Genomic DNA, 20,799 nt, shown 5'->3' on the forward strand with positions numbered 1-20,799 from the left:
GCAGCCCATTGTTCGAACACGTACGGCAGCTGTCAAATGCACCACTCTCCTTCCACCAGCACCCTGCCTCCACAGTCTACCTTCGATTTTCCATCATCTGCAGTTCCTTCTTATCAGGAGCCGCCATGGGCCAGGACTCCAACCCCCTCTTTTCTTTTCAGGATAACATCCACCTGGTTAGGGACCTGATTCATCTAGCCCAGGGTACTAGTCAGTCAGCTGCTTTTCTGTCTCTTGATCAGGAGAAGGCTTTTGATAGGGTAGAGCATGAATACCTTTTCGGGACATTGCAAGCGTTTGGATTTGGACCTCATTTTGTGGCCCGGGTCAGCCTTTTGTATGCTGCAGTGGAGTGCCTTGTGAAGGTTAATGGTGTGTTGTTGGCTCCCTTTCATTTTGGGAGGGGGGTCCGTCAGGGGTGCCCTATGTCGGGTCAATTGTACTGTGTGGAGCCGTTCCTGTGCCTTCTTCAGAGGAGGTTGACAGACCTGGCCCGGTGGTGGAGGTGGTTCTTTCGACGTATCCGATGATGTACTTATGTTCACTGATCCTGGTGACCTGCGGTGGATGCGTGATTGCCAGAAGATTTTCTCGGCTGCATCTTCTGCCAGGATTAATTGGAGCAAGTGCTCTGGAATTTTAGTGGGCAGTAGCAGGTAGACTCCCTGCCGGAGGAGATGGCAATGTTTGCGTGGAGCACCACGCACCTCTTCTATCTGGGGGTGTACCTGAGTCCCACTGACGATGCTTGGCTGGCAAACCGGCAGGAGTTGGAGATGAAAGTGGTTGCCCGGCTGGGGCGCTGGTCCAGCTTGCTTGGAGTTCTTTCTTTTCAGGGGAGGGTGTTGGTCATAAACCAGCTGGTGGCCTCCATGTTATGGTACCGGCTGGCTGCTCTTGTCCCACCTTCCATTTTTGTAAATGCTTTACAGAAGAAGCTGGTGGACTTCTTTTGGGGTAATAGGAAGCACTGGGTTTCCGTAGCGGCCCTGAGTCTCCTGTTAGAGGGCAGCCAGTCCTTGGTATGCATGCGTACCCAGGTGGCGGCTCTCCGCCTCAGGACTCTGAGGAGGTATATGTATATAGAGAACCCCCCCAGATGGCACACTTTGGCCACGTATTTTTTCCAGATGGGGTCGTTGTCTATGGGGGGTCTCGCGGCTCCCGGTGGCGGGCATCAGTCGACCCGCCCTAAGGGGCTTGCCTGTTTTCTACCGGGATGTGCTAAGAGTGAGGAATCTGGTTGTTTTCAGCCAGCGTGTTGCTCCACGAGGGGAGGGGGATGTTGCAGCTGCGGGAGTGGCCGGTCCTCACCCAGTCATGGTGAGTGTCGAGGAGAGGCGCGCGCCTAGAGTGGTTCTGAATGAGCTTTTACCCGCTCCGCCAGATCTGCTCATCAGTCCCAGCCCCCGGGATATTTCCCGGGCACCGGCTCCACACAACCTGAGCCGCCTTTCTGAGATGATTAGCGTGCCGTTTCGTGACGCGAAGAGACGCTCACTGTATAAAATGTTCCTGCACATTCTGCACCTCCTTGCCTTCGTTTCCCGACCTGACACACCATGGCGGGCGGTGTTACCACCTGAAGGCAGGGAAGGTCCCCAGTTGGAGTCCCTCTACAAGGGAGTTGTCCCCCTTTACATTGGGGACCTGGGGTGGAGAGTGTTGCACACAGCGGTGGCGTGTAATAAACATTTGAGTCGGTTTACGGGCTCGTCCGCTGCTTGTATTTTCTGTGGTGAGGAAGAGACCGTGTTCCACATTTATATGGAGCATGAGAGGCTACTGCCCCTGTACCAATATCTGAAGGGGTTGTTCCTAAAGTTCTGGTTGCATTTTAGTCCTACGATTCTTGTGTTTGGACACAAGGCAGGGTGTGGGGAGAGCCGAGTGGGGGGGGTGGGACCTACCTGTCGGTTTGCTGTTGGGCCTGGCCAAGATGGCCATACACGGGTCCAGGCAGCAGACGATGGATGATCAGGCAAGAGTCGGCTGCCTGCCCCTCTTTCGGACCTACGTCCGTGCACGTGTGTCCCTGGAGAGGGAACATGCGGTGTCCACGGGGACTTTGGAGGTATTCCGTGGGCGCTGGTCACCGCGTGGAGTTGAGAGTATTGTGAACAATGGTTGTAATTTTGTATTATAATGACACTTGATATAGTGTAATTTCTTTTTTTTTGTTTATGACTTGAACTGTTATATCATTTGTTGTGTCGAATAAAGTCTTGGAAATAAAAAAAATAAAAAAGAGGGAGAGAGGGGGAGAGCGAAAGACAGAGAGACACAATGTGGGTCGGTAGGTAAATTGAATGACTACCTGCTGCACACCAAGAAGCTCACCAAGAAGAATGTGGATCGATGCATTGATGACACATTGTATAACTACTTGTTAACTACGATCTGTTAATAAGTGCTAACAGTAGTAGCTAACAAATTGTTTGTGTTTCATGACCATGCAGCGGTTGTTATCCATGTTCATTTTGTAAAAATACCCGTATGGCGAATGTTTTTTTTTAATCTTTATTTAACAAAGCAGATTTGTATTACGTATGAAATACAAAAAATTAACACGGGGCTCAATTGGGAAAAATCGGTCCAATCGGCTTAAGCTCGGCCCTGGGTCTGCGAGTATCTATTTCTATATGTGCATGTGCGGTTCTGTGTGCGTGCTTGTCTGTGCATGCAGGTCTGTGGGTGTGTGTTATGTGCGCATGTCTGTGTGTGTATGTCTGTGGGTGCGTCTGCGTATGTGCATATCTGTGAGTGTATGTGCCATATGTACATGCATGTGTACGCATGTCTGTTTTTGTGTGTACTCTATGAATTGTTCTGTCCTGATCTGTTTTGCAGGTGTGTTGCATCTGTCAGTATGTGGTGTACACGTGTGTACATGATCTGTGTGTATCTGGACCGTGCATGTGCACCAATCCATACTTGTGTTTGCAACGTTTGGGATAAGGTCATGACCAAATCTGGGCTGACGTTGACTTCAGATCAGATGCCAACAGTGATGTACACAAAAAAGCTGGAGAAACTCAGCGGGTGCAGCAGCATCTATGGAGCGAAGGAAATGGGCAACGTTTCGGGCCAAAACCCTTCTTCAGACATCCTTCTTAAACACAGTGATGTCCGAGTGTTGTCTGCACTGTCGAGTATCTCAGGGGGAATAATGCTGAATAATGCGGGATGGTTGGGCAAAACTTGGAAAATGAGCAGAAGTCCAGAAATATATTTGTGGTCACATGTGCAAAAGCCAATGCTCATCCATACATTCCCTGATCAGCTCACGTGCAGACACCGCCTTACATTCTACGTTGTCTTTTCACAAGCCCAGGATGAGCCAAATAATTCTGGAGGAGCGAGCAGTCCTGAAACGTAAATCTCCCACCACTGGAGAGTGACTTCAATCCATAATCTTCGGGGTGGAAAGCAGAGAGAGATGGGGAACGACTGAGAGAGCATGAAAGGAGGAAAATCCACTGCGATAAATCTTGTCCATGAGTCTTGAACCTTTCGCTTAGGACGTTTTATGAGTCTGGATAAAACAAAATGAGATTGCAATGACTTGTCTCCTTCTTAGCAACACACAGTTGAGACCAACCTCGTGGACCTCATGAAACCTGATGCATTTCCCTTTCGCCCGACTCTCAGTCTGAGGAAGGATCTCGACCCGAAACACCACCTATTCCTTCTCTCCAGATATGCTGCCTGTCCCGCTGAATTACTCCAGCTTTTTGTGTCTATCATGGACCTAAGGATCCTCTGTTCACTCTGCTTGTTGATCAACCAGAGTTTCCAGCCAATGGTGACCCCTAGGACGTGATGGAGGGGGATTCAACAATGATAATGTGATTGAATGTCAGGGCTCAGTGGATGAATGTGGATTTGTTGGAGATGGCCACTATTCAAGATTCAAGATTCAATTTAATTGTCATTTGGACCCCTTGAGGTCCAAACGAAATGCCGTTTCTGCAGCCATACATTACAAACAAATAGATCCAAGACACAACATAATTTACATAAACATCCATCACATCGCTGTGATGGAAGGCCAAAAAAACTTATCTCTCTCTCCGACAGAGTCAAAGCACCCGCGGGTTCCCGGTGCCGCCGTCCGCCAGACCCGCAGTTGCAGCCTCCGAATCTCCGGAGGTCGGGCCGCAGCAGCAGCAGCAGCAGCGCTCCACCACCGCTCCACCCGCTCTGGACTCGGCCAGCTCCACTACGGTGAGGTGAGTCGTCGGCACCAGAGTCCCCGGTCTTCTCCTGTTGGAGGCCGCTCCTCGTTGCAGCCCCAACGACAACAGAGACCCGACAAAGAAAAGGTCGGGTCTCCCGTGCAGGGAGAGATTTAAAAGCTACGCCCTCCTCCCCCCCATCCCCCCCCCACCGCCCACACACACCCCAACAAAAAATAACAAAAACTACATAGAAACATAGACAAAAAATAATAAAAACGCAGACGGGCTGCAGGGGCCGCTGCTGACGAGAGTCGCGCCGCCTACCGCCACTATAGGTCATCTTCTACTGGGAATCAACAATGGGACAAAGAGATGTAATGCTGAGGCCTAATAAGGATGGATGTAATGCCAAGGCTTCATAAGCCACTGGTCAGACCGCATCTGGAGTATTGCGATCTGTTTTGGGCCCCATATCTGAGGAAGGATGTGCTGGCATTGGAGAGGGTCCAGAGGAGGTTAACGAGATTGATCCCAGGAATGATTGGGCTAACATATGATGAGCGTTTAATGGCACTGATAGCCTCAGAATAAAAGGACATACCTTTAGAAAGGAGATAAAGAATTTCTTTAGTCAGAGGGTGGTGAATCTGAGGAATTCATTGCCATGGATGGCTTTGGAGGCCAAGTTAATGCATATTTTTAAGCTGAAGATTGTCCGATTCTTGATTACCTTGATATGAGATCATCGACCGGAGTCATTCACTTGGTTTCTCTCCCCACATATGCTGCCTGACCTGCTGAGGATTTCTTTGTTCCTTGATAAAGCTCCTTACCTCAGTCGGGTTCATCTCAGTCTGTGAGGATTCGGTGGTGAAATTCTTGTGCTTTCTGGTCAACCATTTCCGACATTCAGTCACCACCTTCAACAAAATGGGAATATTTCAACCCATGGAAAAAACTTCCAACCATTCAACATGCTTTGTCCCAAAGTCAAGTGAAAGTTCACACTTATCCAGTGGCTTCTGCTGTTAGCATCTTCATGGGATCACTCACTCAGGAGCGAGTCTCCAAGATGCTTCCTCCTCCTACCATCTCCATTGGGGTTGGCCTGTCCACCATTTTCTCTCACAGGGTCATGATTCTCTGGATCTCTCTTCAGTCACTGAGTTGTTCAGCAGAGAAACTGGCCCTTTGGCCCATCCTCTCCGCGCTGACAAACAAGTAACTATCAATACTGATCCCATTTACCCACACTTGGCCTGTGGCCTTCTATGCCTTGGCAATTCAAGTGTTTGTCTGTGTCTGCACAGTCCCTCAGGCAGTGGCTCCAAACTCCAACCCACTCTGAGTGAAAACATTCTTCCTTATATCCATTCTAAACCATACCTTTACATCTCTGCCTCTGATAATGGACATCTCTGCTGTGAGGGAGATTTAATACTATCCTTGCCCCTGATCATTTTGTACACCTCTCCCAGTCCCCCCTCAGTCCCCCCACAGCCCTCTACGCCCCAAGACGCAAACCCAGTCTCGGTCCATAACTGAAACTCTCCACTCTGGGCAACGTGCTGGTGAATCTCCTCAGCTCCATCTCCAGAACAACCATGTCATTTCTAGACTGAGGTGACCACAACTGGAGACAAAGTTCCAGATGTGGCCTCATGAATGCTTCATAAAGCTGCCCCATACCACCCTTGCTCTTATATTCTTTGTCTCAGCCAATGAAGATGGCAACCTGTAGCCATCTTTACCATCTGTGCTGTGGCCCTCAGTGGAATAAGGACTTGTACATCAAGATCACTCTGTCCCTGAATACCCCATCTTTCATGTGTATCCTGTCATCAAGAGTCATTTGTACTCAGAGCTGCTGTAGATTTGGAAGCAACAGCAGGAGAAGCTAAGCAAGAGAAAACACTGATAGGCTCTAGCCCAAGTGGGAGGAGAGAAGCGAGTCAGAGGGATGAAAACAGTTGAAAAGGAGAGGCAAGGCACAGGCAGACTTTACTCAGAGCTGCTGTGGATTTGGAAGCAACAGCAGGAGAAGATAAGCACGAGAAAACACTGATTGGCTCTAGCCCAAGTGGGAGGAGAGAAGTGAGTCAAAGTGGGGAAAACAGTTGAAAACTGAGGAAGTTGGTTTGTAAATTGGTAAATTAGGCAATTTATCAGTCAATATAAGCAAGACTGCTCTTAGGGAGCAGCAGTGAGGGGGTGGCCTTGTGAAGGAAGTGCCCTGTGAGTAAAGTGTGAGTCATTGGCTCGAGAGTCTTCGGCTAGGAGGCTACGCAAAACACTGCAGAGGGAGAGATGAAAGAAGGAGATGTCAGGCAAGCTGATTCAGTGCGATGCTTGCAGTATGTGGGAGGTCAAGGACACTGCTGGTGCCTCTGGCTGCTACAAATGTGACAAGTGCGTCCAGGTAGAGCTCCTGAAGGACTGTGTTGGGGAACTGGAGAAGCAAGTGGATGACCTCAGGTTTGTCCGAGAAACGAAGTCGTTCCTAGACAAGTCCTACAGTAAGATTGTTACACCAAAGCCACTGGAAGAGAGAAGGTGGGAGAAAGGGAGGGAAGCATGGAATGCAAATGTCCCTGGGGGTTGTACTTCTTGTGAACAGGTTCACCCACTTAGAAGCTGTCGGGACAGAAGACGTTTTTACACTGAGCGGCGGACTGGCTTGCGATGCGGGCTGTTGAGCCAAAACCAAAAAGGCCAAAGACAGGCAACACCATTGTAGTGGGAAACTCCATTGTGAGAGGTATGGACAGGGGTTTCTGCGGCAACAGACGGGATTCGAGGATGATGTGCAGCCTTCCTGGTGCCAGGATTCAGGATGTCACGGACAGAGTGCAGAAAATCCTCAAGGGCGAAGGTGAACAGCCGGAATGGTAGTGCATGTCGGCACAAACGATATCGGAAAGAAGGGGCTGAATACTCTGCAGCGCGACTTTAGAGAGCTCGGAAAAATGCTGAAAAGCAGGACCTCCAGGGTTGTTATCTCTGGTTTGCTTCCAGTTCCTCGTGTTGGCGCCAGCAGGAACAGGGAGATACAGGACCTGAATGTGGGGCTGGGGAACTGGTGCACGGGGCAGGGATTTAGATTCTTAGAACACTGGGATCTGTTTTGGAGTAAGCGGGAACTGTACAAAAGGGACAGATTGCATCTTAACAGGTGGGGGATCAGCATTCTGGCAGGGAGGTTTGCTACTGCTACACGGGTGGTTTTAAACTGAATAAGGGGGGTGGGGTGGCAAATGGGATAGTTGAGGATGGAGTTAAAGGGAAAGGGTTTCTTAAATGTGTGAGCGTAGAGACAGATGGGTGTAAAATGAGGGTAGAAGCAATAGGTAGCAAGGTGAAAAGTAAAAGTGGCAGGCAGACAAATCCAGGGCAAAAATCAAAAAGGGCCACTTTTCAACATAATTGAATAAGGGGTAAGAGTGTTGTAAAAACAAGCCTGAAGGCTTTGTGTCTCAATGCAAGGGGCATTCATAATAAGGGGATGAGTTGAATGTGCAGATAGCTATTAATGACTATGATATAGTTGGAATCACGGAGACATGGCTCCAGGGTGACCGAGGCTGGGAGCTGAACTTCCAGGGATATTCAATATTCAGGAGGGACAGACAGAAAGGAAAAGGAGGTGCGGTAGCGTTGCTGGTTAGAGAGGAGATTAACGCAATAGAAAGGAAGGACATTAGCTTGGAGGATGTGGAATCACTATGGGTAGAGCAGCGAAACACTAAGGGGCAGAAAACGCTAGTGGGAGTTGTGCACAGGCCACCTAACAGTAGTAGTGGAGTTGGGGATGGCATCAAACAGGAAATTAGAAATGCGTGCAACAAAGATAAAACAGTTAAGGTGACTTCAATCTACATACCTACATATCTACAATCTACATATAGAGTATAGAAGTTGTTGGATGTAATATTAAAATTGTGCAAGGCATTGGTGAGGCCAATTCTGGAGTATGGTGTACAATTTTGGTCGCCTAATTATAGGAAGGATGTCAACAAAATAGAGAGAGTACAGAGGAGATTTACTAGAATGTTGCCTGGGTTTCAGCAACTAAGTTACAGAGAAAGGTTGAACAAGTTAGGGCTTTATTCTTTGGAGCGCAGAAGGTTAAGGGAGGACTTGATAGAAGTTTTTAAAATGATGAGAGGGATAGACAGAGTTAACGTGGAAAAGCTTTTCCCACTGAGAGTAGGGAAGATTCAAACAAGGGGACAAGACATTAGAATTAAGGGACTGATGTTTAGGGGTAACATGAGGGGGAACTTCTTTACTCAGAGAGTGGTAGCTGTGTGGAATGAGCTTCCAGTGAAAGTGGTGGAGGCAGGTTCGTTTTTATCATTTAAAAATAAATTGGATAGTTATATGGATGGGAAGGGAATGGAGGGTTATGGTCTGAGCGCAGGTATATGGGACCTGGGGAGATTATGTGTTTGGCACGGACTAGAAGGGTCAAGATGCCTGTTTCCGTGCTGTAATTGTTATATGGTTATTATATGGTTATATAGATTGGGTGAATCAAATTGGCAAGGCTGAGGAAGTTGATTTCTTGGAATGTATGCGGGATAGTTTTCTAAACCAACATGTAGGGGAATCAACGAGAGAGCAGGCTATTCTAGACTGGGTATTGATAATGAGGAAGGGTTATTTAGCAGTCTTGTTGTGCGTGGCCCCTTGGGCTAGATTGACCATAATATTGTTGAATTCTTCATTAGGATGGAGAGTGTTAATTCAGAAACAACGGTCCTGAACTTAAAGAAAGGTAACTTTGAGTGTATGAAACATGAATTGGCCAAGATAGACTGACAATTAATTCTTAATGGGTTGATGGTGGATATGCAATGGAAGGCATGTAAGGACTGCATGGATGAGCTACAACAAGTGTTTATCCCAGTTTGGCAAAAAAATAAATCAGGGAAGGTAGTGCATCCGTGGGTAACAAGGGAAATCCGGGATTGTATCAAAACAAAAGATGAAACGTACAAATTAGCCAGAAAAAGCAGCCTACCAGAGGACTGGGAGAAATTCAGAGTCCAGCTGAGGAGGACAAAGGGCTTAATTAGGAAAGGGAAAATAGATTATGAAAGAAAACTGGCAGGGAACATAAAAACTGACTGCGAAAGCTTTTATAGATATGTGAAGAGAAAAAGATTAGTTAAAACAAATGTAGGTCCCTTGCAGTCAGAAACAGGTGAACTGATCATGGGGAACAAGGACATGTCAGACCAATTGAATAACTACTTTGGTTCTGTCTTCACTAAGGAAGACATAAATAATCTGGATTATACCATGTGGATAAATGTGAGGTTATCCATTTTGGTGGCAAAAACAGGAAAGCAGACTATTATCTAAATGATGGCCGATTGGGAAAGGGGGAGATGCAGCGAGACCTGGGTGTCATTGTACACCAGTCATTGAAGGTAGGCATGCAGGTGCAGCAGGCAGTAAAGAAAGCGAATGGTATGTTAGCTTTCATTGCAAAAGGATTTGAGTATAGGAGCAGAGAGGTTCTACTGCAGTTGTACAGGGTCTTGGTGAGACCACACCTGGAGTATTGCGTACAGTTTTGGTCTCCAAATCTGAGGAAGGACATTATTGCCATAGAGGGAGTGCAGAGACGGTTCACCAGACTGATTCCTGGGATGTCAGGACTGTGTTATGAAGAAAGACTGGATTGTCTTGGTTTATACTCTCTAGAATTTAGGAGATTGAGAGGGGATCTTATAGAAACTTACAAAATACTTAAGGGGTTGGAAAGGCTAGATGCAGGAAGATTGCTCCTGATGTTGGGGAAGTCCAGGACAAGGGGTCACAACTTAAGGATAAGGGGGAAATCTTTTAAAACCGAGATGAGAAGAACTTTTTTTCACGCAGAGAGTGGTGAATCTCTGGAACTCTCTGCCACAGAGGGTAGTTGAGGCCAGTTCATTGGCTATATTTAAGAGGGAGTTAGATGTGGCCCTTGTGGCTAAGGGGATCAGGGGGTATGGAGAGAAGGCAGATACGGGATACTGAGTTGGATGATCAGCCATGATCATATTGAATGGCGGTGCAGGCTCGAAGGGCCGAATGGCCTACTCCTGCACCTAATTTCTATGTTTCTATGTTTCTAATCTGCCGGAAATAACAGGGGACTGGGGGTCAAATGACACGGAGGAACTGAGTGAAATCCAGTTTAGCCGGGAAGTGGTGTTAGGTAAATTGAATGGATTAAAGGCCGATAAATCCCCAGGGCCAGATAGGCTACATCCCAGAGTACGTAAGAAAGTAGCCCCAGAAATAGTGGAAGCATTAGTAATAATTTTTCAAAACTCTTTAGATTCTGGAGTAGTTCCTGTGGATTGGAGGGTAGCCAATGTAACTCCACTTTTTAAAAAGGGTGGGAGAGAGAAAATGGTGAATTACAGACCAGTTAGTCTAACGTCGGTAGTGGGGAAACTGCTAAAATCAGTTACTAAAGATGGGATAGCAGCACATTTGGAAAGTGGTGAAATCATTGGACAAACTCAGCATGGATTTATGAAAGGTAAATCATGTCTGATGAAACTTATAGACTTTTTCGAGGATGTAACTAGTAAAGTGGATAAGGGAGAACCAGTGGATGTGGTGTATCTGGATTTTCAGAAGGCTTTCGCCAAGGTCCCACATAAGAGATTAGTATACAAACATAAAGCACACGGTATTGGGGTTTCAGTATTGATGTGGATAGAGAACTGGCTGGCAGACAGGAAGCAAAGAGTAGGAGTAAACGGGTCCTTTTCACAATGGCAGGCAGTGACTAGTGGGGTACCGCAAGGCTCAGTGCTGGAACCCCAGATATTTACAATATATATTAATGATTTCGACAAGGGAATTGAATGCAACATATCCAAGTTTGCAGATGACACGAAGCTGGGGGGCAGCGTTAGCTGTGTGGAGGATGCTAGGAGGCTGCAAGGTGACTTGGATAGGCTGGGTGAGTGGGCAAATGCATGGCAGATGCAGTTTAATGTGGATAAATGTGAGGTTATCCACTTTGGTGTCAAAAACAGGAAAGTAGACTATTATCTGAATGGTGGCCGATTAGGAAAGAGGGAGATGCAACGAGACCTGGGTCTTATGGTACACTTGTCAATAAAAGTAGGCATGCAGGTGCAGCAGGCAGTGAAGATGGCGAATGGTATGGTAGCATTCATAGCAAAAGGATTTGAGTATAGGAGCAGGGAGGTGCTACTGCAGTTGTACAGGGTCTTGGTGAGACCACACCTGGAGTATTGCGTACAGTTTTGGTCCCCTAATCTGAGGAAAGACATTCTTGCCATAGAGGGAGTACAGAGAAGGTTCATCAGACTGATTCCTGGGATGTCAGGACTTTCATATGAAGAAAGACTGGATAGACTTGGCTTGTACTCACTAGAATTTAGAAGATTGAGGGGGGATCTTATAGAAACTTGCAAAATTCTTAAGGGGTTAGACAGGCTAGATGCAGGAAGATTGTTCCCGATGTTGGGGAAGTCCACAACAAGGGGTCATAGTTGAAGGATAAGGGGGAAATCTTTTAGGACCGAGATGAGGAAAACATTTTTCACACAGAGTGGTGAATCTCTGGAATTCTCTGCCACAGAAGGTAGTTGAGGCCAGTTCATTGGCTATATTTAAGAGGGAGTTAGATGTGGCCCTTGTGGCTAATGGGATCAGGGGGTATGGAGAGAAGGCAGGAACAGGATACTGAGTTGGATGATCAGCCATGATCATATTGAATCGCGGTGCTGGCTCGAAGGGCCGAATGGCCTACTCCTGCGCCTATTTTCTATGTTTCTATGTTCCTATGTCATACAGTGTGGACACAGGCCCTTCGGCTCAACTGGCCCCACCTGCCTGCGTTTGGCCCATATTCCTCTAATGTCCTATCCATGTACCGGCCTACTTCGTTCTTAAACCCTGCAATAGTTCCTGCCTCAACTACTTCCTCTGGCATCTTGTCCATACCCCCACCCCCTTTGTGTGAAAATGTTACCTCTCAGATTTTCATTAAATCATTCCCCCTTCGCCTTAAACCTATATGGTCTGGCTCTTGATTCCCCTACTCTGGTCAAGAAACTCTGTGCATCTCCCCAATCAACTTCTCACATGATTTTGTACACCCCTATCAGATCGCCCCCCATCCTCCTACTCTCCAAGGAATATAGACCTAGTCTCCTCAACCTCTCCCTATAGCACAGACACCCCAAGTCCTGGTAACATCCTCTCCCAAAACACATCACACTTATCGTAGATTAAATTCTATCTGCCTTTGGTCTGCCCACCTCAGCAGCTGATCAATATCTGTCCATAGCCCGAGACTACCCTCCTCACCATCCAAAACACTACCAATCTGCTTCAAAAGGCAATGGGAGCAGGCTCTTGGAAAACCATCCCAGATAGATGGAGAGCTTCTGGACCAGGATGGGGTGAAGGGTGATCGAGGGGATCGAAGGGGAACGAAGGTGGGAGATCACAATCAGATCAGCCTGGTCTTATTAAATGGCGGAGGGAATGTGAAGGAGCAGGTGGGTGATTCTTGCTCCCAGTCCGTGGGTCATTGAAAGACAGCATGAACATTGACCACAGCCGTGTCAAAGTGCAAAGAGCAGCATCAGAGGAGGGAAGGTTTCTCTGCAGAGGTTCTCCTCACCTGGCGGTTGAAGACGCAGTAAATGAGGAAAACAAACAGCCCCTGCAGACTGTTGATGACGGTGAACAAGTGGGACAACACCATGGTACTCTCATCCACCTGGAATATTCCCAAAATCCAGGTGCTTCCCAAAACAAGCATCCGTGCGGCAGCCTTGAGGGTCAGGGTTCTGTGCACAAGGAGGGAAGAGAGCAGGTCAATGGGAACATTGTCATGAAGAAACTCCTTCCATGTGGGAACTTTCACACTCTTGGGGCATTCTGAACACCCAACACCAAGTTGTAAAATCAGTGCATCTTTCATATAATCACCTGATTGGCGCAGATATTGTGGGTCAAAGGGCCTGTTCCTGTGCAGGTCAATGGGGAAAGTCATCATGAAGAAATCGATCCTGACTTAAGGGGGGGCACAGTGGTGCAGCGGGTAGAGCTGCTGCCTCCCAGCGCCAGAAACTCGGGTTTGATCCTGATCTTGGGTGCTGCCTGTGTGGGGTTTGAACGTTCTCCCTGCGACCACGTGGGTTTCCTCTGGGTGCTCCAGTATCCTCCCACACCCCAAAGACATGTGGGTTTATAGGTTAATTGCAGATTGCCCAAAGTGTGCAGGGAGTGATGAGAAAGTGGGATGACATAGAACTAGTGTGAACGGGTGATCAATGGTCAGCATGGAGTCGGTGGGCCAAAGGGCCTGGTTCCAAGCTGTATCTGTAAACTAATCCAGCTTCCCTCCCCACTTCCATTGTCACCATGATCAGAGATCAGCACCATGGCCAGACCCACCCTGGGACCCTGCCGTCCCTCAGCCCACAGTCACCAGGGATCACATTTGGACCAGTACCTGCATTTCTGGTCACCAGAGGAAGGTTGTGGTGGAACTTGGAGAAGGGGCAGAATAGATTCATCAGAACGCTGCCAGGATTAAAGAGTTTGAGCTATAAGGAGAGTTTGGAACAACTTGGAATGCCTTCTCCAGAATGTCAGAGGCTAAGGGGTGACCTGATGAGAAATATATACATTTATGAGGGGCATCAATAAGGAAGATGTATACTTTCTCAGGGTGGAAATGTCACATATCAAAGGGCATGACTTCACGTACAGAGGGTGAAAGTTAAAGGAGATTTGAGAGGTTCATCAGGATGCTGGCTGGATCAGAGAGATTTAGAAATAAGGTGAGGTTGGACAAACTTGGATTGTGTTCCCCTGAATGACTGAGGCTGAGGGATGAGCCTCAGATTTTAGAAAAACGTAAAATGATGAGAGGCAAAGATAAGGTGGATAGATAGACAGAAAATGCTGGAGTAGCTCAGCTGGACAGGCAGCATCTCTGGAGAGAAGGAATGGGTGACGTCACACATTTCTTCTCTCCACAGATGCTGCCTGTCCCGCTGAGTTACTCAGGCATTTTGTGTCTATCTTCAATTTAAACCAGCATCTGCAGTTCTTTCCTACAAGTAAGGTGGGTAGAATTTTATTCTCAATGGGGGAGAAGGTCAAATGCTAGAGGGCATAGGTTTGAAGTGTAAGGGGGAAAGTTTAAAGGAGATATGAGAGGCAAGTTGGTTTTATATAGTGATGGGTGCCTGGACTGCGCTGCCAGGACAGGAGGTGGAAGCAGATACCATGGTTATATTTAAGAGACATTCAGACAGGCTCTTGAACAGGTTGAGGATGGAGAGATATGGCCCACTTGCAGGCGGATGGGATGAGTTGCAACGTTGATAGTGGTCAGCACAGACATGGTGGGCTGAAGGGCCTGTTGCTGTGCTGTACTGTTCTATGTTCTCTGCTCCACGTACCTGGTTTCTTTGAGCTTCGACACTTCCTTGTTGCGTGAGGCAAAATGTTTCCTCAGTACGCAGAGCGTCCAAACTAGCAGCACAGTGTTGACCTGGAGAGGGAGAGAAACAGAGTCTCCTGAGGTCGGCATCCGCCACATCCCACACGCAATTCCCTTCGGTGCCTTCCCTTCTCTCCCACTGCCACTCACACTCTCTTCCCACTGCTCCACAGCACTACCCGTGACCCTCTCTCCCTCTGTCCGAGGCTCTGCCGGCCCTCACCTCTCCCCAGCAACCTTCTCCTCGTATCCCAAATATCCATGTGCCTATCTAAAACCACTCTTAAACATCACTACCTTATCTGCCTCCACCATAACCCATGGAAGTGCGTACCAGGCACCCACCACTCTCCGTGCAAAATAAAAACCCACTCATCTCTACAACTAAAAGTCTCATCTTGACCACTTGCTGTCTGCGCTGTTTATTGATTTTATAAAAAACGGTACCCTATATCGTGATGGCTGGACGGGAGTCAGTCACTGGAAGATTGCGAGGGAGTGGCCACGATTGTGATTCTAAGCAGTGAATCAACTGAACTGCGAGTGCAATGTACTTGCAATAAATGTTTTGACAGCCCTTAATTAAAATGCCAAAAGCTTTTTGCCTGCCCTGTGCTTGAAACTGCAATGGAAATGCAATGAGCTGTTTGGCCTGCCCTGTGCTTGAAACTGCAATGGAAATGAAAATGGAAATTAAATGAAAATGAAATTAGTTATTTGGCCTGCCCTGTGCTTGAAACTGCAATGGAAATGGAATTGAAATGAGTTGTTTGGCCCATCAGCAAGTATTACCCCCTGCAAGTATTAAACCTCATCCCAGTATATTTCTCCCTCCCTTCATTGGCTCTCTGTGAGATCCAGGCCAGGATAGACTTTCCTCCTTCATTGTTGTGATCCACAGAAAAATATGAAAAATATCTAAAATTGATTATCTACCTTTCTCTCTCACAGTCTCTCACCTGTGTTGGGCAGAATTTCTGGCAGTTTCTGAGCTTCCAACCCACCAGCCCTGAGTGACTGAGCTGCCAGCCCACCAGGCCTGAGTGACTGAGCTGCCAGCCCACCAGGCCTGGGTGACTGAGCTGCCAGCTCACCAGGCCTGAGTGACTGAGCTGCCAGCCCACCAGGCCTGAGTGACCAAGCTGCCAGCCCAAGAATGCATTCGGCCAACAAGTTCGATATCAGCCCTCTGGAAACCCCCCCCCCCCCCCCCCCCCCTACTGGCCTCCAATATTGGAATTGGTGGAGAGGTGGAATATTGCGTTAGGGGTCCAGCCCTCCCGTGCGAGCATGGGATCCTAGTCTAGTCTCCTTTAAATTTAGCCCCTTACACCTTAAGCTATGTCCTCTAGTCTTTGACATTTCCACCTTGGGAAAAGATTCTGACTGACTATCCTATCTATGTCTCTCATAATTTCATATACTTCTATCAGTTCTCCCCTCAATCTCTGGCATTCCAGGGATAACCATCCAAGTCCATCCAACCTCTCCTTGTAGCTAATCCCCTCTAATGCAGGCAGCATTCTGGTGAACAATTGTCAAGCTTGAAAGAGTTCAGAAAAGATTTACGAGGATGGTGCCAGGACTAAAGGGTGTGAACGATTGGGAGAGGTTGAGTAAGCTGGGTCTCTGTTCCATAGAGTGTAGGAGGATGAGGGGAAATCTTATTGAGGAGGTTGAAACAGAGGTGCACTTCCTCCTAAAATCCAAAAAAAATGACAAAACACGGAAAACATACTTTGACAAACTATGTACCTTCGATCTTCCAGCATCTGCAGTTCCTTCTTAAACACTTTGACAAATTCGGTCTGGCAACCCCTGATTTTAAAGAACTAGATGATATATCAAAACTAAGAATAATCCTTAGTGAAGGAAATACGGCACATCTTGGTGCACAGTACGTAACAGCATGCCATAACCTGAGAGAGGGTGAATGACCAACATGCACATATGTACGCATACACTAATTGACATTAACCATATAACATATAACCATATAACAATTACAGCATGGAAACAGGCCATCTCGGCCCTACAAGTCCGTGCCGAACAACTTTTTTTTCCCTTAGTCCCACCTGCCTGCACTCATACCATAACTCTCCATTCCCTTCTCATCCATATGCCTATCCAATTTATTTTTAAATTATACCAATGAACCTGCCTCCACCACTTCCACTGGAAGCTCATTCCACACCGCTACCACTCTCTGAGTAAAGAAGTTCCCCCTCATATTACCCCTAAACTTCTGTCCCTTAATTCTAAAGTCATGTCCTCTTGTTTGAATCTTCCCTATTCTCAAAGGGAAAAGCTTGTCCACATCAACTCTGTCTATCCCTCGCATCATTTTAAAGACCTCTATCAAGTCCCCCTTAACCTTCTGCGCTCCAGAGAATAAAGACCTAACTTATTCAACCTATCTCTGTAACTTAGTTGTTGAAACCCAGGCAACATTCTAGTAAATCTCCTCTGTACTCTCTCTATTTTATTGACATCCTTCCTATAATTGGGCGACCAAAATTGTACACCATACTCCAGATTTGGTCTCTCCAATGCCTTGTACAATGGTCCCTTGTACAATTTTAACATTACATCCCAGCTTCTATACTCAATGCTCTGATTTATAAAGGCTAGCATACCAAAAGCTTTCTTTACCCCCCTATCTATATGAGATTCCACCTTCAAGGAACTATGCACGGTTATACCCAGATCCCTCTGTTCAACTGTATTCTTCAATTCCCTACCATTTACCATGTACGTCCTATTTTGATTTGTCCTGCCAAGGCGTAGCACCTCACATTTATCAGCATTAAACTCCATCTGCCATCTTTCAGCCCATTTTTCCAAATGGCCTAAATCACTCTGTAGACTTTGGAAATCCTCTTCATTATCCACAACACCCCCTATCTTGGTATCATCTGCATACTTACTAATCCAATTTACCACACCTTCATCCAGATCATTGATGTACATGACAAACAACAAAGGACCCAACACAGATCCCTGAGGCACCCCACTAGTCACCTGCCTCCAACCCGACAAACAGCCATCCACCATTACCCTCTGGCTTCTCCCATTCAGCCACTGTTGAATCCATCTTGCTATTTCTGCATTTATACCCAACAATTTAACCTTCGTAACCAACCTTCCATGAGGAACCTTGTCAAAGGCCTTACTAAAGTCCATACAGACAACATCCACTGCTTTACCCTCGTCAATTTCCCTAGTAACCTCTTCAAAAAATTCAAGAAGATTAGTCAAACATGACCTTCCAGGCACAAATCCATGTTGACTGTTCCTAATCAGACCCTGTTTATCCAGATGCTTATATATATTATCTCTAAGTATCTTTTCCATTAATTTGCCCACCACTGAAGTCCAAACTAACAGGTCTTTAATTGCTAGGTTTACTCTTAGAACCCTTTTTAAACAATGGAACACCATGCGCAGTACGCCAATCCTTGGGGACTATTCCCGTTTCTAATGACATTTGAAATATCTCTGTCATAGCCCCGGCTATTTCTACACTAACTTCCCTCAATGTCCTAGGGAATATCCTGTCAGGACCTGGAGACTTATCCACTTTTATATTTTTCAAAAGTGTCAGTACTTCTTTTACTTTGAACCTCATAGTATCCATAGCTACTCTACTAGTTTCCCTTACCTCACATAATTCAAAATCCTTCTCCTTGGTGAAAACCGAAGAAAAATAATTGTTCAATATCTCCCCCATCTCTTTTGGCTCTGCAGATAGCTGTCCACTCTGTCTCTCCAATGGACCAATTTTATCCCTCGTTATCCTTTTGCTATTAATATAGCTGTAGAAACCCCTTGGATTTACTTTCACCTTACTTGCCAAAGCAACCTCATATCTTCTTTTAGCTTTTCTAATTTCTTTCTTAAGATTCTTTTTACATTCCTTATACTCCTCAAGCACCTCATTTACTTCATGGTGCCTATAATTATTGTAGATCTCCCTCTTTTTTCCGAACAAGATGTCCAATTTCCCTTGAAAACCAGGGCTCTTTCCAATTTTTTACTGACACTAAGAAATTAATATTGAATTGCTAAACTTGCTATTCTGTTGTATTGCTTACAGCTGCAAGAAAGTGTAGCAATCAATAAAGGGCTATAGGCCTATTGTGAGTTTATGTACAGGGACATATCTATCCATGCACTGTATACTTTTATTTATAATTATGCATTTTAAATATGTATGTTATGTTTTATACTTTGTCAATATAATGATGTATATGGCAGTAAAGTTTTTTTTAATTGAATTGAAAATTGAAATTGAATCTTATAAAGGTATACAAAATCATGAGAGGAATAGATCAGGCAGATGCATAGAGTCCTTTACCCAGAGTAGGGAAATCAAGGACCAGAGGACATAGGTTCAAGGTGAAGGGGAAAAGATCAAATAGAAATCCAACAGGTATCTTTTTCTCACAGATGGTGGTGGGTGTATGGAACAAGCTGCCAGAGGAGGTAGTTGAGGCTGGGATTATCCCATTGTTTAAGAAACAGTTGGACAGGTACATGGATAGGACAGGTTTGGAGGGTTTTGGACCTAGCGCAGGCAAGTGAGACGGGTAGCTGGGACATTGTTGGCCGAAGGGCCTGTTTCCACACTGTATATTTCTATGACTTAATGACTCCAAGGAGTCGCCACCAGCTGCAAGCAGCGAAGCATTTATTGAAGTGTTGTTGGGTTTGGGGGAGTCACCGGGGAGAAGCTTACCACGATCATCAGGCAGACCGGCCCCAGGAAACTCCAACGGAATCCCGACTCCAGGCTCAGCCAACAACTGTAAGGAGGAAAGAGTTTTGTTACCGACTCACACTCGGCTCATGAGGTACTTGTGGAAGGCCCAGTGCTGTGAGCTGGCACTGACACACACAGGGTCACTGTTTTGTATAGTTTAGTATAGTTTAGAGATACAGTGCAGAAACAGGCCCTTCAGCCTATCGAGTCCGCACCGACCCGCAATCCCCGTACAATAACACTATCCTGCACATATCAGGGATAATTTTACATTTAAAACCAAGCCAATTAACCTACACACACCTGTGCGTCTTTGCAGTTGTTAAAGATGAGGGGGAGATGAGAATCTGTGGTGAATTCCCCCTCAGTGTAGGTGGGTGGGAAAAGAGTCAGAGTTACTGAGAGAATAAGATGCATGGAGACAAGGAGAGGGGCAATGGGTCTGCTGGGATCAATCTTCTGGGAGCTTGCATGGACCCAATGGACCAAATGGCCTCTCACTGTTTAGGAATAAATCAGCTATAGAGCTGTGACATTTCCCTATCAGAGGCATAGAGTTACACAGCATGTAAACAGGCCATTCGTCCCCACTTGCTGATGTTGACCAAGCTGCCCCATTAACCCTAGTCCCACGTGCCAGCGTTTGGCCCGTATCCCACTGAAACATTCCTGTCCATAAGTTGTTACTCACTCATTTTCCGATCCATAGCCTTTGTAGTTTACTGCTGCTGAGATAGTGACTATCACAGCAGGCACGGCGTAGCTGGAAATGTAGAGGTATATTCGTTTGATGACGTGCGTGCGACTGTAGTTTGTGACGGTGATGTGTCTGGACATGATGAAAAGCTGCAAACTCTCCAGGAACATCCAGACAAAGACGGCAAGGAAGAGGTAATGCAAACAGCCTGCAATCAGGCCACACACCACCTAAAGACAATAGCAACAGCCGGGTTAGTGGGCAGCACTGGCTGGTAGCAGAGTGTGTCATAGACAGGCAGCAATGGTTAGATACGGTGGGCAGAGACACACACACGCAGATACCCAGATAAACTATCGTCACTATACATGTTGCTGGATATTAGGGTGGCACAATGGTGCAGTGGTAGAGTTGCTGCCTGCCTAGAGATCCTATCTGTACTGAGTTTGTACATTCTCCCTGTGACCGCGTGGATTTTCTCCGGGAGCTCCAGTTTCCTCCCGCACTCCAAAGGTTTGTAGGTTAATTGGTGAGGGAAAGAAAAGATTATAAATTGTCCCGAGTGTGTAGGATAGTGTGTGGGGGTCGCTAGTCGGCCTAGATTTGGTGGGCCAAAGGGCTTATTTCCTAACTGTATCTCTAAACTAAACTGAAC

General features: G+C 46.6%; 1 protein-coding gene across 2 annotated transcripts; it reads right to left on the reverse strand.

Moving 5' to 3' along the window:
* Positions 1-872: 872 nt before the first annotated feature.
* Positions 873-15,559, reverse strand: LOC129693421 (adhesion G protein-coupled receptor E2-like). 2 transcript variants are annotated; one of them, XM_055630249.1, is made up of 4 exons: positions 14,645-15,559; positions 12,850-13,018; positions 5,015-5,101; positions 873-3,535 (listed from the first exon to the last, which is right to left on the reverse strand). In XM_055630249.1, exons 1-4 carry the CDS (start codon positions 14,782-14,784, stop codon positions 3,518-3,520), a joined length of 414 nt encoding a protein of 137 aa, XP_055486224.1. In that variant the 5' UTR covers positions 14,785-15,559; the 3' UTR covers positions 873-3,517. The 2 variants fall into 2 exon arrangements, with proteins under 2 accessions (XP_055486224.1, XP_055486223.1); XM_055630248.1 differs by having other exon boundaries at positions 12,850-15,559.
* Between the last annotated feature and the right edge of the window lie 5,240 nt (positions 15,560-20,799).

Source organism: Leucoraja erinacea, unplaced genomic scaffold, assembly GCF_028641065.1.
Source record: "Leucoraja erinacea ecotype New England unplaced genomic scaffold, Leri_hhj_1 Leri_289S, whole genome shotgun sequence".
NCBI classification, from domain to species: domain Eukaryota; kingdom Metazoa; phylum Chordata; class Chondrichthyes; order Rajiformes; family Rajidae; genus Leucoraja; species Leucoraja erinaceus.